The sequence below is a fragment of the Colias eurytheme genome, chromosome 16 (assembly GCF_061535395.1).
Source record: "Colias eurytheme isolate Ceu_HAF_F1 chromosome 16, ilColEury1 Martin Lab GWU primary, whole genome shotgun sequence".
NCBI classification, from domain to species: Eukaryota; Metazoa; Arthropoda; class Insecta; order Lepidoptera; family Pieridae; genus Colias; species Colias eurytheme.
The window spans coordinates 4,527,839-4,553,204 of NC_142995.1; the positions used below are offsets into that span (position 1 = coordinate 4,527,839).

Below are 25,366 nucleotides of genomic sequence, written 5' to 3' on the forward strand. Positions count from 1 at the left end.
ACCACACTAGGTACATAATATATCTAAGGTATATGACTACTAACTTTAAACACTTAAATGTACCATAGGCATGAGAAAATTTATATTTTGTGGTATTACAATAAAATCAACCATTTTGAGTATGTAATCAATGGTCGCTGCTAGAATTATTATGTCTATCTATAAAATAACTATACTTATATTATAGAGAGGTACGAAATTAAATTTTGTATGGGTAATCTATGGATTTATTTCAATTTTTTTACCTAACAGCGAAGCAAGCTGTAAGTTAAATATAAATATTAAAGTGCATTTTTACATTTTGCAAAGAAAGCATAATCAGCTTTTTAAGCTTCTCCTTGGCATTAAATATCTGCCGTTACACGGCTTGGTTAATTCTTAATACTTATTATCATAAAGGATGCTCTTGATTCTCTTAAGAGACGTCCTTTGAATATTTAATCGAGCAGAATGCTTATATGAAAAATGTACATATTGTGTTCACAACAGTCAGATTATCTTCAAATTATCTTCTCATTTATTAAATTCATTCTATTATTATTTTGAATGTAAATATTTAAACGCAAAACTTATCTGTATCAAGTCCCTAAGATTCTTACCTTTGAACCTCAAAGTTCTTAACGATGGTGGTATTTAAACACCATTTACAGATAATGATTTCCCTGAGTAGACGTCAGTGTCTTATTAATCCGTCAGTCCTCGGATCACAGACACAATAGAAAATCTATTGTGTCTCGGCCCGATCGGGCCGCTCGGTGGTCAATGGGTTAATATGCAAGTTACATTATTTAATTTTAAATATATAATAATAAGTCTGGTTCTCATAAATAATGTGTGAGTGTTATTGTGTTTGTACTGATAAGATAATTCTATATTTATTACTTATTAGAAAAAAAATACTATAAGACTTTTATATACTATTTAAATGTGTGTATATTATGATATAAATACAATAATATTGGAATATTAAATATAAAGGCGAAAGTTTGTATGGATGTATGGATGTATGGATGTATGGATGTATGGATGTATGGATGTTTGTTACTCTTTCACGTAAAAACTACTGAACCGATTACAATGAAATTTAGCACACATATAGAGGGTAACTTGGATTAACACATAGGATAGGTTTTATCCCGGAAATCCCACGGGAACGGGAACTATGCGGGTTTTCCTTTGAAAACGCGGGCGAAGCCGCGGGCGGAAATCTAGTATTGGAATATTAAATTGAATTATATTGAATATGAATATAAAATAGTTAGGTACCAACCTTCTTACTTTCTTAGTATCTAAAAAGTATATAATATAAATAAAATAAACAGTTTGCGTTGAGGTTAACTACATGTATTTACTATATTTTTCACTTAAACTCATACTCAAAGTTGATTAACATTAGAATACTTGTACTACGGATATTGATACAGTTAAATCTTATGATTTATGAGATAAAATGAGCGCCTTTATTTCTTTTGATGTAAGAAAATCAGAAGGAACTTTAAATTTACTTACCTATGTGTGAACTTCTTCTTTTTAAGTAGAGGAGAAATTAAAAAAAACAAAACACAACACAAAACGCTCTAACAATCACTTACACTAAAACTAATTAAAAAATATATAAATTCAATCACTGTCCAACCCAGCTGCCTAAACCATAATGCAAGCCACAGATAAAGTATGTCAGGAGCCAGATACAGATTCACTTCAAAGTACAGATAATACAGAAAAATAGTATGATTTCTAGTTTAGTCTATGTTTGGAAATGGCAGTTTAAAATATCATGTCGTGGCCATATCGCGATCGTAGATTTGCTCATTTCATGAAATGATTGATAATTTCAATCAATACTTTAATCGGATTAAGTGTACTTTTGCACCAGAGAAGATTGAGATGAGAATTAAACTTATATTATGAAAGAATGATAACCTTAATGATAACGCAGAGAATACGCCACGAAAGAAGTCCCGTACACACCGAGCTTGAAAGCTTGGGTGCGTTGAAAAAATAGGTACAGATCGCGCGGCGAGAGTTTGGCTTTGACCGTTATTGCGCAGAAATCAGAAATTGGGTATCAACGGGCAATTAGCGGGGTGCGGGGTGGGTGTGTAGGCGCACGCGGTGCTCTGATTGGCGCTCCAGTCGTTCCCTGCCTCTCGCATCGATACGTCGTACCGCGCACTCCTGTTGTACAATCACGTTCACAAGTGAATAGCTATTTTCGTTAATTTTTTATTTTTGTCGATTGTTATTATTTGTCGAGTTTGTTTGTTTAAGTTTGTCAGTTTAGTTTTTTTTGTTAAATATTAAAAAGTGATTTGAAAATGCGTAAAAAAATTGTGTAGTCAGTAAATTAGCTAAAATTCAAAAACGGACATCGGAGGCCACTAACCCCTCGTTTTCACCAAAGTATAATACAATGTATTTTACAAATTTGATGCAATGTTTTCGTTTCTCATAGACATGTGTAAAACATGTTGTATACAAAATTTGATACATATAGGATAACTTATATGAAACTTGTTGGTTGAAAACTTCTAGTTGCCAACATGTTTATGATCTCTTGTTCTTGTTGTAGCAATACTTGTAGAATTCGAGACAAATTCAGTCTTACCTACTTTTATAATTTCTATTAATAAAAAAAACTTCTGGATCAGACAAGTTCTAACATGTCACAGACTTCAGTGTAAACGCAAATGTGTTTTATACTTGTATAAATACTTGTTGACTACAAAGTGTGAACGAAAGAATGTTTGAGACAGTCTCATAAAACAATTAATTATGTTTTGAAAAGTATTCTACAAGTTTTAACTTGTTTCTTGGTGAAAACGAGGGGTAAGACTTCAATTGGAACTGTAAAAAATATCGTATAGGAAATAAACATTTTATATAAGTAAAATAACTATCAATAGTTTTAATAAATGAAGTTTATCTATTTCGTATTATTTTCTAGCATTATTACTACTGTACATGAATTTTGACCCACTCTAATATCCAACCTGGTACATTAAAAAGGAAAAGTATTGTGTGCATGACAGTACCCATGCGCAGTAATCCTCTCCACCCGAAGGTCTCAAAAAAAGCCAAAAAACCAAAACTCTCGAAATAAAACCAAAACAAAAAAGCCAAACTCTCGCCGCGCGTACTCTATGAAGTGACAAGTGGAAGCCGGAAGGACTCTTCTAAATAATACCTTCGCAGTGAACACGCTAGATGGCTTATTTATCTTCGTCCTATTCAGATTTTTATATATATAATATATTAAGTGTGAAAATATACATGTTTTTATAAAACTATCTAACTATTTACAGAAAATTACATTTTTAACACGGTATTAAATAATGTAATATGACGAAAAGCTACAATACGGTATACCTATTGATAATACTTAGTGAGACTGGTTTAAGAAAGTTGAAATATTGTTTTTTGGATATAAAATCTTTTTGTAATAATTTGTGTATTATTTCCACCATAAATATAAAAAAAAAACTGTATGAATTTTAGCCAAATGTAGTTTAAGAGCGAGCGCGCACGAGCAACTTTGTCTCCGCAACTATTTTGTCTCTATATACCATCAATTTGTATGGGGAGTTGCGTCGCTACGTGCGCGCACTTTCATACTAGCCCATGGGTGGAGAGACAAAATAGTTGCGGAGACAAAATAGTTGCGGAGACAAAGTTGCTCGTGCGCGCTAGCTCTTACAATATGAGAAAAATAATGAAGAAAATTATAGATGGCGCTTTTATTATTATCTACTTAGGCAATCATTTTCATGGGCATTTTCACAAAAATGTATACCCCCCTGATTTTCAACTGTCCCTCGAATTCATTAAATTCTATATAATGAAGTAGTTGCCAGAATTATTTATATATGTTATCAAAGTGATTATACGTATACAATATTTTGTTTTTTTAACAAAAACTATGACAATATCTGAAATAAAGTTAAGTTAATTATAAATAACAATCGAAAAATGGGTAATTTTACGCTGTCCCCTGCTTACTCTTACGCGTTTATTACATTATTTCTTAACTTTTTTGTAAGAAAGGTACCATCTTTTAAGGTTTTATTTGGTCCAGGATAATCAGTTACTGTGATAATAGTTAAAATATAATAACCTTATATAACAAAATAAAAGATAAAAAAATAAAAAAGAAAATCAAAAAAATTGTCCTTCCCGGAACATTCAGTTGTGTCACCGATTTTCTAAAAAGAAAATTACTGTGGTTCAATTAATTTTGCATTACTGTCAACACCATAGCTACTGCTATGCAACTTATCAGGTTAGAAGCCGTCAGGGTCAAAAAACTGCTTAGAAGGAGTGCACGCGTGTTTGCAAGCCGCAGGGACCAAATTCTTCATTCAGGTATGTGACCATATTTTGGCTTATTTCTATCTATTTATCTTGTAGTATTTAGTTAATTTTGTTTTAAATGTTTTTATATGTAAGTTGATCAAAAGTTTTGATGAATATAAGTGTTGTGGTTATATTTTAAACCGTTTTTATTACTAGAGGATTATCAAATGTGACTTCCGCTGTGTGACTATTTGAGCGGTCACATATACGCTGAACGAAAAGTCACAACATGCCTGAACACATAAAGCAATGTTTACATGGCGATTTTCTTGAGCTATAAAAATATTTTTCTAAGACATTTTTGACTGAGTAGGAAACTACGGCAAAAAGTAGATTTCAAAAATAAAAATTATTTCCCCATACAAATCGCAACAGCTGATTGATCATTTTGCATGAGGAAGTAAAATTTTTTTTTGAGGAAAAAAAAAGAAGCATTATGCAGAAAAAGAAACAAAATAAGCCAGCAGAACTAAGAATCTAGACAATGTGCCTTGTATAACAACGAAAGATAATAATGGAACAAAAATTAATTTTTTTCACGATATTTTTCATTGGTTTTTTTTTTTATTTACAGATTAACCTTCGTGTTTGCAGCGTCCACTGAAACAAGATTTTTTTATCCAATATGGTGATTGAGATTATTTAAGGTTAATAATAAACGAATCACGAAGACTGATTATCGACTGATTAATTTGATTAGTGCCAATATAAAACATAAAAAAGACTTCTTATTCTTGAATCTTGATAGTAATTAACCCTTTAGATAAATAATAATAATGTGATGGCTTAAGCCCGAACTGATTGTGATAATTTAGTTTGAAGTTAAGTTAAGTTTATAATAATTATATTTATTATGTGTGCCTGCGTACTTTTTTTTCGCCATGTAAACGCACCCTTTCCCTTTTTAGGTATTCGGTTGTGTGACTGTCCCTATATTACGGAGCTGAATTTTTTAAATATTTGAGTAGATTTTACATTTAATGCCCTTCAAATCAGTCCCTTTAATGGAGAATAATACATAAGTGTTATATTTGTTGCCTTTTCTCTAAAAAAGTATCTAACATTTTAAATGTAAAGATAATAATGACAGTTAAAGTACCAGAGTCACAATACTGAATGTACTATTGTTTTTTTTAATTAGCTTAGATCCAAAAGTTGGGAATAGTGAGTGTTTAAAATATACAAAATAACGATTTTAAGTTAATAAATAAACAATATCTAAAAATTCTTATATTTTGCACTGTTTTTCCAGCTACTGAATATAGTCACACAACTGATATAAAATTGCGAGACTTTCCATTGTGTCCTATTATTTTTACAGTTTTCTCATTTTAAACCCATCATAGTATATTTTTTCTTGAAGTATATTGAATTTCCGTTTTAAAGAGACCAAAAAAAGTTTAAAATATAATACTATAAAAAAAATATATTTTTCAAGGAGGGGGTACATTTTTGTGAAAATGCCCTCATATCGGATTAATTGGTACAAACGCCATCTATATTTGAATAGCTGAATGATATATAAATGTGTTACATTAACACGTTGCACTACTCAGCAATAGATGGCGTGTGCAGTCTCGTTTAAGAATTAACTTTTGATTATAATCCATACTTCTTATATATAAAATTCTCGTGTCACAATGTTAGTCTGCATACTCCTCCGAAACGGGTGGACCGATTCTCATGAAATTTTCTGTGCATATCGGGTAAGTCTGAGAATCGGCCAAAATTTTTCATATGTACCACGGGCGAAGCCGGGGCGGAAAGCTAGTAATATTATAAATGCGAAAGTAACTCTGTCTGTCTGTCTGTTACTCAATCACGCCTTAACTATCGAACCAATTTGCATGACATTTGGTATAGAGATATTTTGATACCCGAGAAAGGACATAGGATAGATTTTATCCCGGAAATCCCAAGGGAACGGGAACTATGCCGGTTTTTCTTTCTTCTGCGCGGGCGATGCCGCGGGTTGAAAGCTAGTGAAAATAATATATTTTTATGTAGAGCCTAATTTCATAATACCTAGTAAAACAGATATAATATGGCACTATTGATTATTATTATGAACGAATATCATCAGATTTCGTATTCTTGTTATAAATTACTTTTGCAAATAATATTGTAATTTTACGGTCAAGTGTCTATATATAGTTTATTCAAAAAATTGTAGATAAATGTAAATACAAGAAATCTTTCGGAAAATGTAGCTTTAATAAAGCAGTTTATATCTATGTATAACAGTTTGTTTCATTACTAAAAGGTAGGTACATAATGCAATTATATATAAAGATTTATTTATTTTTTATGCATGAAATATTTTTTGAATTGATTTTGATTTGTGTCTGAATGTCTATAAAGGTAAGTATGTATTTATTATTTTACTACACAATGGTGTCACAAGATATTCGTACAGAATCTATGATGTTACATGTTTGTCCAAGCGTAAGAAATTAAATCGCGCTTGATACGACGGTGAATAATTTAACGATTTGACAGCTCATATAAATTTGCATTATATTGTCAAGGGTTCATCGAGGCTGAAAACTAACAATTAATATTAAAACATGCGCAATAAAATAAAGCCAAGCAGTCGGAAAGTATTCGCATTTCGCCTCGGCTAAGCAGTGCTTTTGACATGGCTATTATTTTACAGGGATACTAAAATGACGTATCCGCCATTGTCTAAATATTCCATTCTGTGTTTAATTAATGAGAAATTTGTAATGAAAATGATGGAAACGTTATGGTTTATGTATAGGTTTTTAGTGGGTTTTTATTGCATTAATATTATTTCAGTGATGAAGTACAATGTGATTTTGTAAGAACGAAACTAGCGATCAGCTTTAAGCTCATTAACATAAAAGTACAACTAGAAATTCAATAAAATTAATTAATAGATAAGGTATTTAACTTAATTAAACGTAACACTTAAAATATAACGTATCAAATTTATGAAGATATATAATATGTACTTGTTAGATAGTAGGTATTATATTACTTATGTTAGTTTTATTATTGATTTTTTTAAAGTTAATCAGTTATACCCATTAGCTTTTATCATTATTTTACGGTGTTTCAGGCTTCATATAGGAAATTATCAATATCCTATACGATGGGAAGGTATTTTTCTTCACTCATCCTATTTAAATGAGTCGAAAAGTGTATATTTCCACTACATCATCCCTTCAAAGTAATCAGGCCGAGTGCACCAACATTTACGGTATGTAAATTGCAAACATCCTTGCCCCGAAGGAGTGAGATTTCTAATGTAATTGACAGCAAAACGAGATTGTATACTTCAACTACAGGTACTCTATTTTATAAAGTAAAGTTAGGTTAAACCAGACAAATATATTATTCTTGTGCCTAAGTATTTAATTTCCATTGATGTTAATTTGAATTGTGAATGAACACTACATTTTAAACTACAATTATAAGAAATTAATTTAAAAAAAAGTGTTATTGCAGTCGCTACATTTTTATTATTATAACACAAAGGGTGAGAGATCCCCACTTACTTTATTACAACAATGACTTGACGTTTATTATCAGATATGAAAATAAATTCTCCGTAAAAAAAGGAAAAATGAATTAAGCTCAGTTGACTGCGAAGTGTACCCATTTAGTGCTTAATTGTGCCATATATTTTGAATAAGGGATGTTTGTTCCGGATGTTATTAACAGGATAATGTTATCATCATTTGATTAAAAATATTGCTTGTTTTTTGCTTTAACGATTTTTCGGTTTTGAGTTTAATAACATGATCCATAATTTGTATCCTAAATTAAAAATACCGTTTATATTGTAATAAATTAAAATTAATACACTGTAGGTATATGTAGATGTAGGTTTTATTTGCCACGTAGGTATTTTAGGTTAGATAATATGACATTTTTATAGCAAATTGGAAATAGTACAAGTGGTGCAAGTGCTCCTATTCCATAAAATCATTTTGATTGATATAATGAACAACATTGACTGTCAATTATTATGTTTTGTGTTATAATTTACATTTCACAGTGAATTGCTATCTACTTATGAAGTTTACTTACGACACAGAAAACAATTTGTCAGAATTGTGGGTAGGTAATAATTCTTAAATCTCATAGCTTTGTTCCGTGACTGATTTGTACTGGTGTGGCTTAGTTTAAATTTCGTTATAAAATACAATGTTGTGGCTACGTCTAATTCTGTTTAAGATTGCAGTAGCTAGGAGGATGTATTTTTATTTGTACTAATTTCGTTACAACTGTCTTAACATTTGTCTGGAACATTCTAGGATCAAGCCCGAAGAAGAGGAAAGGAATTGCAGAAGAAAAGAAAGAAGGAGTGTGTGAAGGTGTTGCAAAGCATGCAGTTTGCACCATGAGCATAATAATACGACTATAAGTTTCGAAGAAGAATAGAACCTTTATTTTCAGGTATATAACTTTATTTATAATGTTATGTAGGCTAAGCTGTAATGGGGATAGAACTAAGAAGAATTGAATCACTGAGGAGGAAGATTATATCACTTAGTACCTAAGCCTGTTCCTATAAGCTCAGTACACATGAATGGAATATTAGGTACTATTTTTGCCATAACATAAAACAATATCATAAGAATGAGTATCAACGGAATAATAGCTATAAAATAACTAAGTATATAATGTATTTAATAGGTCAGTTTAACACCTAAAGGCCGGATTTACAGCTCGGCCTTTAGACGAAGATTGAGCTCAGACTCCTAACAGTTTTTTTGTGTAGGTGTAAATCTTAACATGCGTTTACGAGGCCTTTCTTTTTGGTGTAAGTTGCTGACCGCGGCGAGCGATATGTCGCTCGTTCTTAGTCGTCGTAACGATAATTTAGAGTTGAGCAACATAATATGAAATCATAATCATTTAAACGTACTTTCTTTTTATGTCTGTATTAAATTCGATTTAATATATCTATGTAAGAAAATAATACCGCCTCCTGAGATTTCGTAGTTTTCTCCTCTAGTAGGATAATAAGGTAAAAATTATCTACTTACATTATAACAAATAATTAAATATTTTCATTGCAAAAATTATTTTAAATCGTTTTATTAAAATACTAGCGGTCCGCCCCGGCTTCGCCCGTGGTACATATTTGCGTTTTCTCTACATAAAAACCATCCTCGTACTTCAAGGAATATAATAAAAAAAGAATTATCGAAATCGGTTCAGCCGTTCTCGAGTTATGCGCTTACCAACACATTTTGCGATTCATTTTTATATATAAAGAAGAAGAAGAAGATAGAACGTCCAGCTCTACATTTTTGAAGATATTTAAGAGTTATATTTAATTTGGTAATTGAAACGTTCATAATAAATAAAACTAAAATAGTGTACGCTTATATATTGTGCACAAACAATCTTTTACTCACTATAGCAGCCATGAACAGTAAAACAACACTTTTAAGGGGATCGTGAAATTTTAATGTCCGCTCGGTCAAGATTTAGGAGAACGCTTATAGAGTGCAGGCACTAACTTTATTATTTAGTTTACTTAATAATTATTATTTTTTTAATCCTGTTTATATTAGCATTATAATTTGTATTTATTTCTCATATGAATAGTTTTTCTCTGTATAAGGAATGGTCACTAGCTAGTAAAAAATATTGTTTTACGATAAATTTATTTCGGCCATAAAAGTATTGTATTATTGATTTATAGAAAAACAAATATGTCGGTGTATACTCTTGTTGGCATTATTGTGTTATTTTTTATTACATGCAATGTAAGGAGTGAAGTAAAGAATGGTAGATACGCCTAATTTTATGTTATTTATTATTTTTTTTAATAAAAAATAATATTACCGTCGCTGTCCATTTATTAAACAAATTTTTTTTATTTTATCTTTAATCATTATTTCAGTAAACCGGTTTGAAGAATTAGATTTTTGGTACGTAATAGAAAACGCGTTACGATAGAATTTTTCATCAATAAAACCTGAATTTCTATTTGATTTTAGGAAAGATTCAAGACTTGATTCTTCAAAGATGAATAAGCGTCGCTCCAACAACAATGTAAAAACCGTCAGGAAAAATTTTATCCAAAATAAAAATATGAAAAGGTCAGGTATTTACATGTTTTTAATTGTCACTTATTTTATTTGAATAGATATCTACCCACAGTACCTATCTACCTTTTTTAATTAGGATATGGATGGTGAAGAAAAAGATTTTATATTATCTACGTGTTGTGTACGAAAAATGGGAAAAATGTCATGATGTCACTGGCCATACAGCTGTTTGAAATTCGAAAAAAGAAAAGAAGAACGGCGCGAATTTTGTTCTATTGTCTTTGTATCTTTAAAAAAATGTGCTTAATTGTACAAATGTTATGAAAGAAACTATTGTTGAAAACTACTGAATTTCTCGTTTATTTTATAACAGAGTTGAAAAAAATAATGTATCGGAGCCTCATTCGCACACCGCTCAGAGGGAACAATCCAAGGCCCCGCGGTGGTCAGTGTTTAATGTTTCATGGCCTAAAGTGGCCCCACATATGAGAGCAAGGAAAGCGTACGTACCGACTTTTGTTTTCAATTTTTACATAATATCTGGCGAAGAGTTTAATTTAGGTTATATTGTAGGTAATTATGTACGTCGTCGGGTTCATATTCATCTATTTATATCTTCTCGGTTATTTAAAAACTAATAAGAACATTTTATAGAAAAAAAATCTCTTTGGAAACAAAAGATTAATAATAATTAATTAAATAATGGTTTCTCAGGTTGTAAGTCTCTGTTAAGTTTTTCTGTCAATATAATAAGTATAATAATATATTATATGACAATTATTTATGTAATAAAATATTTTTCCAAATGGTGTTATGTAAATATGTACATATCTATCGGTGAAACTGGCTCAAATCCTCCATCTAAACTTTAACTGATTGTCATTAACAGCAAATTTGTTATTAATAATAATCGAAGTTTTGATTACTTTAATAGATAGGTAGATTTACCGTTGCTTAGCCCGGTTTTTATTAAAATATTTCAGATCAACACGTATGACGCATATGATGTACCAAGAATTAGAGGAAACAACAAGGTATTTATATTTACTATTTTGATAAACTTGTCAAGTAGGCAAACTTATTAATTAACATATTTCTTCAGCCCTTACACGCCATTGAGCGATGAAGATTTTACTGGCAAATTAAGTCCTTATGCGGTAAGTAACATCGATCATTGTACTTTACTTTTAAATAAATTATTACAATGTATCAGGTGCAAGTGTCAAATGTTTACATGCCCTCCACAAACCATAGGCATTTTGTGTTCTGATGAAACAATTAATTACTAACCTAAATCATTTTGTAAGAGACTAATATTTTAGTACGTCTTAATACTCATAAAATTATAATATAACATTCGAAAATATTAACAATACGTTATATTCAATAATTATTATTTAACAGATAAAAGAACAATTATTACGAGTCGCATCAAGATTTCCAAACGCAAACGTAACCATTGAAGTAATAGGGCGCACAGTTGAATACAATGATATAGTAATGATGAAAATAGCTGAGCACCCAGATTACTCTAGACATTTCCGTGCGGAAGATGATAAATATGCAGACGAACCTCCGCAAAAGAAAATCGTATTTATCGTACACGGATTAAATGTTATGGGGATATCACATATACAGTGTTTGTCAGTGGACTCGGAATTTTTTAAACTGCTATCGTATTATCTGAAACACATGGAATACTTCGATATATATGTCATTCCCCTGGCTAATCCAGATGGTTTTGATACCGCTCTACGTGTATGTGTTTTATTTTATTTTATAATGATAGCAATAATGTTAGTATTTTTAATCTATAAGTTGGTATAACGCAGAGAATCGTCAACTATAATATTATCTATCGTCTTCACGTATCGCAGTGATACAGGTGTATCGTAGTTATTTTTTATAATATAGATTATAATACACCTACACTATTTTTTATTAGTGTTAAGATTAATATTCGATAATCAAAATCATAAATTAATTTTAGGATCAACTGTGGACCAAAAACATGTCCCCCCAAAGTGCTTGTCCAGGAGTGAATGTAGATCGCAATTTCAACGTTGCCTGGAACGCTTCTAACACAATATCATCATGTAGCCAACAGTACCCTGGCACTGCTCCCTTTACAGAAGCAGAATCCAAAGCTATTAGAGATGTCCTTCATAAATATAGTCACAAAATAATCGCCTATATCAACGTGCACGCTGGATCGTATAATGCTAAAAGCTATAAAGTTTGTATTTCTCTGTTTGTATTGTTTATTTGTTGTTTATGTATGTAGTTTTCTATTAGATGCAATGGTATGGATATAATAAGGCTTTTGTCCAGTGCGTCATTCTGATGGAAACGCATGCGTTTATTATGCAAAAGATATCACATCATACATGGTATATTTACGTAAATCTTAATATTTTAAAACAATCATCTATAGAGACTAAAATGGTTAGAATATAATTAAAATAAAGAGGCAACAATATCAACTATATTATGCTATGAGTGTCTTTAGCTTCTTCGTCTACAATAACAACACTTTGATCAGTGAAAAAAATTCACCATTCCACCTCAAAACTGATTAATTATATTTTGTCTGTTTGAAAAATGTTGGCCTATATCTAAAAAATTTAAAAGCTTCTTGAAAAAGACTCATCAAGTAACATTTAAATTAGCAGCGGGTAAATTTCTAGTAAAACATAAATATATTCAGGGTGAAGCTGTCCTCTATCCCAAAGGCTATACCGAAGTACAGACAGATGATGACAAATACATAGATTTGCGAGGTGAAATAGACGAAGCCATGCGGAACGCGAGCTTTCAAACACTGTCAGTTACAGTGGACACGTTGCATAGTTGGTACGGGAAGGTGTTTGGGACAAGTGTCGATTACGCTTCCACGGTAATTAGTTTAATAATAGGTATGCGATATTCATGCATGTGTGAGCACAGTGGTTCAGTGGTTAGGTCCTCGGATTTAGAGATTCTATACCGGTTGAGGGTGCAAAAAATATTTTTTATTTATTTATCTGCACTTGTACAAATCTGAAATCACCACAAGTTCGCAAGGGGGAAGGAAAACATCGTGATGAAACCGACATGTCGAAAATTCAACAGTTCGACTGCACTTGTCCTATAATTTGTGTATTTAGCCACATAATAAAATTAACAATTGACACCTTTTTAACTATAACAGTAGTAATTATCATTGTTTTGAATTCGAATCGAAATTGCTGATTTATACTTTACAAAAACCTTTTTTGAAACCTTACTATTATAATCTTCAACATACATATACGGTTATAGTTACTTCCAATAAAAAAAAATATTTTCCAGGTATATGGTATCCCATACGCTTTAGAGCTAGTGATGCAAATATACGACGATTATTATATGGACACAGATGAAACATACAGCCTTTCATCTCTCAACGAAGTATGGAGTCGAGTCATAGATGTCATATTCAAGAGTATATGGAAGTATTCACATACCAGTGAAAATGATAAGAAATAAACTGTTTTCTGTAACAGGTATTTTGATTATACCTATATATTTAAATTTATGTAGAGAAATCCAAAAGCAATGTTTTAAGTTTCCGAATTTTTTGTCTTATTATATTATGCTTTTTTTCATTCTTGTGTATGGAACGGAAATTATTACATCTATGTACACGGAATAACTAAGAAATCGAATTAGAAATAGTACCTATAGATACACAGTTCATATATGCATTCTAGTAACCTCCAGTTTACCGTAACGCATTTGCGCGTTATCATAATTATCTAACGGTAAATTTGTTTTTATTTCGCACTAACTTGATACTACGGCTCCACTCGCGTGATATACTAAGTGATATGGTATCTAGACCACAATCTACACCGTCCCAAATTTCAAGCAGACTCAATCAGCTGTTTTTGCGTGAAATAAAGTTTAACATTCATAGGTTTAGCAGAATAGGATCTTTATTATAATAAAATAATTATTCAAGTAAAGCTATATAAGCTAAAAAAAAATCCCAAATACCTTCATATAATACCTAATGCTTCTATATAAAATACCTTTTTATGTAGAGATTTTTGGGTTGATCACCCACTCACTTGTTTTCCATCCAATAAGTATTTGAATTGATTTCGGGCCCTGTAAAGTAATACGACTTCAAGAGAAGATTTAATCAAACATTTTTATACGTTCCAAAGAGAAATACTTATTTTTCTGATTACAAACGTAAAAAGAGGCAAGTGAATTAATTAAATTTGTGTAATTGGTTGATATAACTGAGAAATTCAATCAAGTGTAATACGAATGTATCGAAGCCAATAAAATGTGAATTGAATGTAGGATACTTAATTGGAGACAGCAATTGCCAGCGATCAAACGATGACTCAGTGGGAGCAGTTCTTTTATTTTCGTTAAATATTATTGAACTCTATATTCTCTGTCACTTGTACGATTTTAATTATTGATGATTCGCTTTGCGGATTTCAATAATATCGTTTGATTCTGTAAGGAGCTTAAAATATGAAAGATGTTCATTATTTGAGTGGGCGTATACGTCTAAATAAATAAATATAGAGAGAAAAACTAGTTTTAAAATTATGTTTTGAAATATATTTGTTTTGCATTACGTCGTAAAGATGAAAACAAAAGCATTCACATTTGGCGAATATTATGGCACTTTCTCTATTTGTTTGAGTCACCGTTTAAACTCGGCAAACTACTGCTGATTGTTATCCAATACTGGTTTTTATATATAGAGTTCTAGTGCAAATCATATGTGAGTATCAATGTATATTATATATGACATTTTGTACGTCCTAGAAGTGTGTCAGATTTATTGTTGTCAGCGACTGGTTGTGCATATAAACAAAGTTAAGAGAAATGAAGAAAGTAAACGTTGTGAGGTCTCTAAATATTATTTCGTCATTCTCAAACATATCACGTGAGGATCTGGGTTACACTTAAGGATATATTACATGAGGTGATTCCATTAAGAGCAGTGTTTGTTTTAATTTTGATGCATCAGTATAATACATTGCATTTGGTAACGGTATATGGATAGCAAGATTAGTAATTAGTACAAGGAAAAGGTATATGGAAGTAGCATAAAGTAATTGCAAACAGTATATAAGTATAAGACATTATACGCAGCAATTCAAATGCTTTCTGCAACAACATCAGGTTTCTGACCCGCATCGATATCATAAAGGTTGTTGGAACTGGTTTCTTCGGAGCTAATTTAATTTTAAAATGTAAGGATGTAGCGGGACCTGCCCTCTCTCGGAGACCTAACAATGAGGCGCCGTTATTAGAGATCCCTTTGAAATATATTTACATTTTCATCTTGTATAGAAATCAGAACTGTATAACTTTTAGGAATATTTTTGTGTACCTTGTATCTGTATTACAATGGTATTACACATATGTCCTAAACATTGTGTCATTAGGATCCTTCTAATCGATTTGCATTAGAACAAGTATGTATTGCATTTTATTATTTTTCTTTATCAACACATTTACACGTAGTTAATCTAACCGAAAAGATTCTGCGTGTGTGTGGGCTAACTTAATAAAGTAATTTTACAGTATAAATTCTTGTACGCAATTATATAAATGTTAATACCTACGGAACTTAAAGCCATTAACAATTTGAGTCAAGTAACATTACAGGTGTGGGTGGCTGCGTCAGTTCAATTCATTATTTTCTAAAAGATGCGATCATTACCAAGCATTCAGGTTCTTCGGTGATTAATGCCTCGCTTATAGAATAGCTGTTATGAGAATAAACAACGTTCGTTGCTCTACATCTGATTAGCAGTTTGTCCTAGTTCTCATAGGAGTTTTAGAAGTACCGTATTGTAAGCCGGCGAGAGTCATGCACCATCTACTTATAGATTTGTATGGTTTTAATCAAGTGAAGGCACTTAAAGAATATTTGTATTCTATGTGTATACGTGTCCCTTATTGCATGGTGGTTTTACTATAGGTCTTGTGCATTTTCGATATCGAACTTACCAAGTAGTTACCGCAACATTTAATGATCTTAGCCTTATATAAAAGGTTTCATTTGTTTTTGTAATTTAAAGTGCATTTTTAAACAGTATTAAGAATGGTGATAAAATTGTAATTTTCCTCAAAAGGAAAATCTTAGACATAAGGGAAATAATATCTAACACAAAGGAGCAGTAACTTCAAATATTAATTAAATATACATTTTTAATTCTTCTGATATTCATTTGGAACAAAAAAAAGGTCCGAGTCCTTTACCCTCTTCCCCATGTTTATGTTTGCTTGACGATCGCGATGCAACTTCACGACTAACATCTTTTTAACTTATTTTTATTAATATCTTATAATTTTACACATACTTATTTACATGTGTTTAATATTTTTCAAGGCATGTATTTAGCATTTAAGTTATTTCTTTTTCTCTACCTATTTACTTAAACACTATTTACTTAAACGTATTTTAAAGACGAAATAATTTATATTAGCTGCGCATAGTTGCTTAATGATCACGATATAAAAAGTATTAGTCACAACAATTTTCTACGGAAAATAATATTGTCTCTGTATAAGTCATACTATTTTCACAAAATAAACATTATCCTACAAAATTCAACGATAACTTTCTTAAAAATAGCTGCATTTTATTTAACACCATCATATGAAATAGAAGCTCTTCTCTTAAGCTTTTACAGAGAGCTTTCTAAGCAAGGTTCATTGTGTCAGCTATCCTAAGCCCATTGTGTATCAGGCCTAAATCTTTCTCCGATTAATCCGCGCTGCGTATGCGCAGGACGCAGTTCGCGCCCAAACGGTGGTGAGAGCGCACGGAGCGCTCTAAATGGAAAATTTAATAGTCTATACTCTATAATAATTTAAATTAATAACAAAATATAGTGCTCGTGAAGTTTAATAATCTCAAAATGGCACGAGGGATACTTTTCATATTTGGTAAGTTTCGATTAATTTTTTTTTTGCAATTAATTTTTAATTAACAAAGCAAAAAGGCAATCATAAGCGTGAGATTTTGCAGATTTTTTTTAACAATGGCCTAATTTTTAATTCAAGATGATGCGGACATGTTTAACATAAACCTATATAATATAGAAATGGTCGTGAAATCGGAACCACTCGCTATCACTGGCCGCACTGGTTTCGCTGATCACGTGCGAATCAAATATATTAAAGCCTACATTTAAGCCTTATTTACTTTCTTTGTTACTTTAAAGTTTCTCTTAATAAATTTAAGGGGATCATAAGATTTTCAAAATATATCCTATATAAATTAGGTGTAAAAAATATACATATAATATGTTTTGATGTTTTTTTCAGTACTTTCAAAACCTATGTCCGATTTTTTGCAAACCGTTGCATATAAATATATTTTCAACATAGCACGATAGCTTCTTTTTCCTATAACAAAATTTCGTATATTTTTTGCTTAATTCAAAATTGAATTCAAACAAATATACTTAAGTATTGACAAATATTACTTACAAACAAATAAACTCGTATCCCGACTCAATAACGCAATCTCAACAGAAGATATCGAGCAAGTCCATTGTTATATCACCAAATACGATATTCATAGCAATGCAAATGTATTTCAGATATCCGGCTTCACCTTTTAATTTTCCATTCGAACAAGTTCCAGATACGATTTTCACTTTATGAAATTTCTTCCAGCGAGATTGAGCTGCATGTTATTGCGACTCCGACTACAGTCCGTTATGCATATTTTGTGAATACCTATCACTGCGTCCTACGTCCTAAATGTACTCGTAGTTGCACAAACTAAATTACATATTGAAATTGAATATTCAAAATATCTCTATATATCTATCTATTCTAGAAGATTGAATCGGGCTTGGTATTGTAAAACCTAATCTTTAGGTAAATCGAATTTAATCTAATGTTAATATGATAGAAATAGAACCTGGGTTAGTTATTTAGTTTGTGGTGCTATATTTATGAAAATATATATTTACAGCCGTACAAATAAACGAGTTATAACATTTCATGATAAGAATAAACTAAGAATAAGTAGTGACTTGATCCAGATTATTGAAAAGAATAATGTTTGAGTTTTAATTGCGACTATTTTAAACAAAATCCGGAACATAAAGGAAATTGTAAAAAATATTTCCTGAAAATGATTGTGTTCATGTTAATTATTGTGATTTGCATGAGCGTCTCAATCAATCGTGCAGAAAACTTCGTACACCCAATTATATTTTACTGCGCGCTTATGTAATTATCAGCAGTATTTTTTAATTTCAAGTGCAACATAATGTATTATCCTTTGCAATTCTAAATAATATGCATTTAATTTAATATATTTGGTTCTGATTATTTCATACACAATTTAACTAATTATGTATGAAATAATTCCAAACGGAAGTATTTTTAGTTCACTGTACAGGCTCTACAATAAATAAAGCTGAAACATTATTATGTATTTCACAACTAAAAATTATTTAATACTGTAAGTAATAATAAATGTAAGTAAGTAGGTAAATAGGTAAGTAAAGTACGATTTTCAAAAAAACCTAGCTTTACAATTCCCATAACGAGAGGTCAGAAAGGTAATAGGTAAAAATATTTAGGAAAGAAACGTTATTGCATTAAAAAATAAAGAAACATGCATTTTTTACGTCTTGCACATGGTATCGCAAATCGCATTGTATCCAATGCGTCTTATGACGCTCCGCTGCCCGCAAGTACAGATAACAAGCTGATAACGTACTCGTGCAAACATAAACTTAAAGCTAAATATTTTATTTACAAAATCATAATTTAAGAATTAAAAAAAAACAAGAGCACAAATTAATGCTGCAAGACTGATAAGGCACAGCCACGTTACCTTGTTGTGAACATAGAGCGTTGGCTAAAATGTGTGCCAGCTCCTAATACAAGGAAGTTCAAGTACACGTGTCCATGATTCTTCTATTGTCTTTAAATTTCCACGTTTCTTGAATCAAAAGGCGTTGCGTGTAAGACCAAAACAAATAGAGAAAAACAAGTAGAGGCATGAGGTATGGAGGTACTAACTCCGACTCTAAGTTTATGTGAAATTACACAATCGTGAAAAAAAAATCAAAGTTTTAGCCAGTCAAATGAACAAAGATATAGAAACAAATTTGTACTCATTTATACACTTAAGTTCACGATTTAATTACAGAGAATTAGAAGAAGCTCAAATGCTACAGATAATTAAGACTCTAATATAAATTTATTGCTGTAAATACAATTCCGAACGCAATCAAATAAGCCAACATCGTAATATCTCATCAAAGCATAACCGGCTGGGCTTCCTCGCCTGCTGCAGCTAATTTCAATCGAAAAATTCCAACTTTATTAAAATCAAATTATCGAGCATTCAAGTTGCGATCAAAGAGCGACTCTAATGATATCAATTGCTACAAAATTGGTACATGAAGCCAGATAGGAAATCTGGCCGTTGTGAGCCGAGATCAATTACTCGATGCCAAGGAAACACGATAAATGTCACCACAAATTAAAGAATTGTTCCACGGAAATAATCTGCCCTTGGAGGAGGAGTTTAAGTCAAGCATTCTGTAGCCTTTCTTAATGGTTGCGTGGCTCTTTCTATTTAAATAGACAATTTCTAAGTAATTTTCCCCGCTCACAATTGGTTCGGGAGACGTTTTTTAAAAGCTGTCTAGGTACTGTATAGACCATCCGCATTTAATTCCGCCATCGATTATTTAATACTATGAGAATTTAAAAAGCGAAAAGTGATCGAAATGTATAATGTGGTCCAACAAAAAAATATCAATGATAGCTCGTAATATGTGTGAAATGAAAATGTGTGTTATTTGTTTTAGGTATTTATTTATTATGCTGGCAAGCCGACGGCAATGAAAATAACAAATACGACGAGTAAGTTTTAAGTTTTTTTGCTTTTATGATTGTCCTATTAATGTAACTGTTCTCTCGTTAGTGGAAAATTATACAACATTTTAGAAACATAATTATCATAATTTCTAATATGTGTAAAAATATATTTAGGTACCTACTACATAATATACACGTATGCAATAATAATCATTTTTCCTTACAGTTACTTACTCTTACGACTATACCCTACAGCCAGTAAAGAAATTGACATATTAAATAACTTAGAGAAGAGTATAGAGGGCATAGAAATTCTCAAAAAAAGTAGGAGCTTCAATGATACCACCGATATTTTGGTGCCTCCAAATCAGTTGGCATTTATACGAGATATAGCCCATGAAAATGGTATAACATTTGACGTGAAGGAAAATTATGGCAGGTATATATATTTTAAACATTATAAATAGAGGTAGAGATGAATACAAAGAAAGAATGTGATGACTATGGATTTGCATAATATCTTTGGTCTTCTTGATAGAAAATTAATACACACAAATTATTATTACATAAAACCATTTTTAAATACTTCCTAATTCACTGAATATCGAAATATTTTTACATGAGTTAATTATATATATATTATATTTTAATTAGTTTTATATTATAAGTGTTAATGAAACTTATATTTAAGGACATTCGACCCAGCAGAAAGAACTCCAAGGAGAAGAATCTTGCGAGGCTTCGATGTATTTGAATATCACTCATATGCCGCTGTAAGTTATTATTATACTTCTCAGTAACGGTCTTCATTTATAAATGAATTCAATAAGCCTATTGAATTTGTTGTCACGCTTATCCAATTTTAAAATTACTCCTTTGTGATAATGGCAAAAAATTCATTACGTACACGAGTACGCCTAAATCATTGTAGTTAGTAGATATGTCTGTTGATAAAATAAAAATATTATGTATTTAAAATATACCTAAGTACTGGAAGTAATATGTATCATAGACCAAGTAAGCTAGGTCATTTGAAACTATGCACATAGAAATTCTATGATCATACTTGTACTCTATGCACGGTTATTATAAAAATGCCTCTATTTATTACTTAGCTCGTAAAATATACCTAGGTATAACGTCGAATAGTGATTAGGGTTTGTAAGTCCTTACTATAGTATAGTTCCTTATTATCTAAGGCATAGGCCCTTCTTTTTCCATATACCTTCACCGGTTCAAATAGTTAATTAATTTTATTCATTTTTTCTCAGATGCAAGAACATTTAGATATGTTAACAAAACGACACCCAGAATTAATAAGCATGCAAACACTGGGAGAGAGCTACCAAAGGCGGAGAGTGAGACTCGTCAAAATTTCCTCAAATCCGAAAGCAGGAAATCCCATTATTTTTATTGATGCTGGTAATTTCATACTTTATTATATTTCTAATAACTTCTAACATAACACTATTTTATTAAGACATTCTGCTATGAATTAATCTTATTTATTTAGACATATTATATTCAATTATTATAATAACTAAAAAATTAAACTTGCTTGTAAAAAATGAAGTCAGTTACCTAATTGTTATAACACTAAGATATTACTTGTAATTTCAAGAAAGAAGCGCGATCTATGAATTCTAGGGTCAGAAATAATAGTCTCTTTTTTTAAGTTTAAAAAAATGATTTAAGGCACTCTACATACATAAAAAAACTTGTTTAGAATCCGTTAAATTTGCTATAAATTCTTGATGTTCCCTACAAATACTTCAGGTATCCACGCCCGCGAGTGGGTGGCGCCCGCGATGGCGATGTACCTCGTGCACCGGCTGGTCAACGACCCGGACGCGCGGCGGGACCTCGCGGGCGTCGACTGGTACATACTGCCCGTGGTCAACCCTGATGGCTATGAGTATACGCGCGCTAATAAAGTGGTAAGTTCGGGAAAGTGGTCTATGTGTTGGGATGATAGTAAAATAGCTATTTCATTAAGTGCCTAGGCTTGTTATTAAGCAGTGGTGCTTAATGAACTCCCTGCATGATATTCAGGCTTTTGATTCAATGTATGATAAGAGTAGTTGGCTGCGACATACAGCCAACTAGTATAGAAATTAAAGAATAGGAGATTATTTGGATAAAATATATGGCCATTCTACTGCCGCATTGAAGTTGAAAAAATAAGGTATAAGGATAAAATCTCGTATCTATACAAAATGGTTACATAACAGAAATATTTTTTCCAGAATCGTCTCTGGAGAAAAACGCGTTCCAAAAACACGGTATACGGCTGTTTCGGTGTCGATGGCAACCGCAACTATGGTTACAAGTGGGCGGTCAGCGGGGTCTCTAAGAACCCTTGCGACCAGGAAACATACGCCGGACCCAAACCCTTTTCCGAGCCAGAGACACAAATGGTCCGTAACGTTATGATGGAATACGGGAAAAGGATAAAGCTATACGTGTCCTTACACAGCTATGGACAATATCTTGTGTATCCTTGGGGATACACCGGAGATTTCCTGCCTAAGGAATGGCAGAAGTTAGATTCTTTAGCACGAATGGTCTCGAATGCTGTGGAAAATGCTGGTGGACAACCTTTTAGGGTCATGAGCGCTGGTAAATGGTATCCTGCTGCGGGTGGTAGTGATGACTTCGCGTTTGGAGCTATCGGTGTCCCATATTCATATACCATGGAACTAACAGATGGTTATGAATTCTTATTCCCAGAACGACTCCTGCATACAGTTTTCCCTCAGTATTATGAAGGTTTCAAGGTCTTCGCCACACAAATAAAGAATGAATTCGCGCCAACCAGGCATAAAAAGAGAATAACCGGCCCAGCCCATTGACTCTATATGCTAAACTAAATAAAAAGAAAAATCGAAAAACTTTATTGTTGTTTTATTGATATTCCACATGTATTTTATTACTGGTCGTTTATTCAATTCGCAATAATATTCTACAGGCAGTAAAAGTTACACTTACATTTACTGAAATGAGAATAAAAGCAAATAGCATGAAAAATGTTTTAGTAATTATTATCTTGACAGGTCTACTTCTATTATCTTAAGCTTAATGGAATTGTTTTATCCGCATTTTAATAATTGTTTCTCTATTGTAGGAAAAATTTATCTAATAAAAGCAGCTCAGTGCGGGTAAGTACACATTCAAAAAAGTTAGAGACAAATACTAGCAAATTAAAAAAGAAAGAAAAATGAAAAAATACTTGAATTATATTAGGTGCAAGTCATTACGCTCATGCTATGCGGAAATGCTGGACAAATTGCTTGATGTAGAAGAAGATGCATGTGTTGAAAACGTAGCTATAGGACCAAGTACGGTGAGAATCTTGGTGCAAAGTTCTTTTTTTATAATAAGTAGTTTTATAGTGGTTGGAAGGCTCGAATTTCAATTTTTTTCTTCAGTGCCGAGGCAGTAAAGATTTGTATAGATTTAATATGTACTCTTTAGTGTCTATAGCAAAGGATGTGTGCTACTTAATTTTGAGTAAATTGTGCGCTATTATAAACTTAACTTTCTTTCTTTAGGTGACTATTTTCTTAAAAGCTCTTAAACAGTTTTGTGGTGATGTTATTGATGTACGCGGTGACGCTTTAACGTATGAAAGTAGAATACTTTATGAGGTAAGAATATTTTCCTCACTTCCTTTAAAATTAAAAAAGTAAACTATAATAATAGGTATGCTCTAAGTAAATTTGTAGTAAGTTTTATAGGATTATCAATATAATATAAAATAATCCTCCATAGGTTGTATTGAATAGTACAAACGAGGTAGATTCGCCAGAAACAAAGCCCATAATAATGATAGACGCAGGACAAAGAGCCGGTTCCCAGTCTGTTATGTTGGCTCTATACGTCATAGAACAGCTAGTTGCTTGTGAAGAATACGAGGATATGTTGGAGAAGGTGACCTGGGTCATCCTGCCCAGTACTAATCCAGATGGACAGGAATACGTTAGATGTGTATGTTATTAAGACAAATTTTTCATGTGCTATCTTTTTCTGTGACAATCAAGTATTATTGCAATAATTTTTCATAAATTTTTGGATCATTTATTTACCTGTACTTTATATAACACACAGTAATAAAAAATTAAGTCTCATATCTATTATCTTTCAGAAACGAGAACCTTGGAATAAGAATATGTTTCCATTACAAGAAGCCCTCACTTTCGGGGTGGATATCAGTAGAAATTTTGTCGACTCTTGGAGCAGTTGCCGGTCCACCGACAATATATTTTCTTCTGAATATCCTGGCCCTGGACCAGCATCAGAAAATGAAACAATGTTCATTAGCAGTATCATCGCAAAGTACAAACCAAATTTAAAAGCCTATTTGTCAATTAGGCGCGATGGCCATTCAATATTGTACCCATTTGCAAGTATAAGCAGCTCACCCGCAAGTCATGTTCAAACTAAAGCGGGTGAAATTGCTGCAAAAGTTAATCAAAGGTCTGGCAGTCTTCAATGGTTTTCCAATATGAGTATTTACGAGATGAATGGGAAACCGTGGTGTGGCCACAGCGTTGATTACGCATACAATAAACACGGGATTGCCTACTCTTTTGAGATGCGAGTTTTCCCGGAATCCGATAATACCATAATGTCCAAGTTTCAATCACTACCGAAAGGGTACGACGCCTCTTTACGTAACGGCTATTTTACTGGAATCAGAGAGCTCTATAACACAGTGGTTAGCGAAAAACAACGCGGCGCAATCTAATAAAATAGTGATTTCGCATTGCGTAACTTCAGCAGAATATGAATAGAAACGAGTGTACGAAGAGAAAATGTTAGGAGTCTAGTAACGAACGGCATAAAAAGGAGGTACAATAACTAACGGTGTAAAAATTATGAGCGATTGTTATATAATGCAATATTTATTTAGTACATATTAGTATATCTACGATGTAGGAGTCACTTTTCCACTCCGGGTAGGATGTCGGTCATGCGCGGTGGTGGGTGCCGAGCGCGCCTGCGTTAGGGGTGGGGCCCGTGGCCGTTCAGCCCGCTACCATTCTGTAGTCAGCCGCGGCGGCGGCAGCCGGCTTCCCCGACTTCCCTCTCCCAACAGTAACACTCTACCCGCGATAACTCTGCCG

General features: G+C 32.1%; 4 protein-coding genes across 6 annotated transcripts in view; 3 read left to right on the top strand and 1 right to left on the bottom strand.

The window, feature by feature from the left end:
- Nucleotides 1-1,666, bottom strand: part of Dg (Dystroglycan) — a 67,228-nt gene extending 65,562 nt beyond the window's left edge. For 2 of the 3 annotated variants that reach the window (XM_090110598.1, XM_090110594.1), the window contains exon 1: nucleotides 1,510-1,666. The gene's annotated coding sequence lies outside the window, so the exon portion shown is untranslated. The remainder of the gene's footprint in view (nucleotides 1-1,509) is intronic. The other variant, XM_090110596.1, reaches the window with a different exon arrangement.
- Nucleotides 1,667-10,057: 8,391 nt separating this feature from the next.
- LOC149901736 (uncharacterized) lies at nucleotides 10,058-13,892 on the top strand. The gene is made up of 8 exons (XM_090111158.1): nucleotides 10,058-10,436; nucleotides 10,759-10,887; nucleotides 11,369-11,419; nucleotides 11,488-11,542; nucleotides 11,790-12,143; nucleotides 12,376-12,621; nucleotides 13,093-13,281; nucleotides 13,716-13,892. Exons 1-8 carry the CDS (start codon nucleotides 10,363-10,365, stop codon nucleotides 13,890-13,892), a joined length of 1,275 nt encoding a protein of 424 aa, XP_089967284.1. The 5' UTR covers nucleotides 10,058-10,362.
- A 3,273-nt stretch (nucleotides 13,893-17,165) lies between these two features.
- On the top strand, nucleotides 17,166-23,136 carry LOC149901737 (carboxypeptidase B-like). The gene is made up of 7 exons (XM_090111054.1): nucleotides 17,166-17,333; nucleotides 20,231-20,285; nucleotides 20,467-20,679; nucleotides 20,932-21,013; nucleotides 21,512-21,662; nucleotides 22,017-22,177; nucleotides 22,487-23,136. The coding sequence occupies exons 1-7, from the start codon at nucleotides 17,306-17,308 to the stop codon at nucleotides 23,090-23,092; spliced, it is 1,296 nt and encodes a 431-aa protein (XP_089967180.1). The 5' UTR covers nucleotides 17,166-17,305; the 3' UTR covers nucleotides 23,093-23,136.
- Nucleotides 23,137-23,318: 182 nt separating this feature from the next.
- On the top strand, nucleotides 23,319-24,987 carry LOC149901738 (zinc carboxypeptidase A 1-like). Its single transcript, XM_090111159.1, has 5 exons — nucleotides 23,319-23,398; nucleotides 23,484-23,583; nucleotides 23,792-23,887; nucleotides 24,012-24,227; nucleotides 24,385-24,987. Exons 1-5 carry the CDS (start codon nucleotides 23,319-23,321, stop codon nucleotides 24,985-24,987), a joined length of 1,095 nt encoding a protein of 364 aa, XP_089967285.1.
- Nucleotides 24,988-25,366: the final 379 nt, after the last annotated feature.

Bases quoted from the DNA above. Each gene is read 5' to 3' on its own strand.
- LOC149901736 (XM_090111158.1), top strand. From the start codon at position 10,363: ATGAATAAGCGTCGCTCCAACAACAATGTAAAAACCGTCAGGAAAAAT. The intron at 11,543-11,789 runs GTAAGTAACATC...ATTATTTAACAG, and splicing joins GCAAATTAAGTCCTTATGCG to ATAAAAGAACAATTATTACG. The intron at 12,622-13,092 runs GTTTGTATTTCT...AAATATATTCAG, and splicing joins ATAATGCTAAAAGCTATAAA to GGTGAAGCTGTCCTCTATCC.
- LOC149901738 (XM_090111159.1), top strand. From the start codon at position 23,319: ATGGAATTGTTTTATCCGCATTTTAATAATTGTTTCTCTATTGTAGGA. The intron at 23,399-23,483 runs GTAAGTACACAT...GAATTATATTAG, and splicing joins ATAAAAGCAGCTCAGTGCGG to GTGCAAGTCATTACGCTCAT. The intron at 24,228-24,384 runs GTATGTTATTAA...ATTATCTTTCAG, and splicing joins GACAGGAATACGTTAGATGT to AAACGAGAACCTTGGAATAA.
- LOC149901737 (XM_090111054.1), top strand. From the start codon at position 17,306: ATGGCACGAGGGATACTTTTCATATTTG. The intron at 17,334-20,230 runs GTAAGTTTCGAT...TATTTGTTTTAG, and splicing joins AGGGATACTTTTCATATTTG to GTATTTATTTATTATGCTGG. The intron at 21,014-21,511 runs GTAAGTTATTAT...ATTTTTTCTCAG, and splicing joins AATATCACTCATATGCCGCT to ATGCAAGAACATTTAGATAT.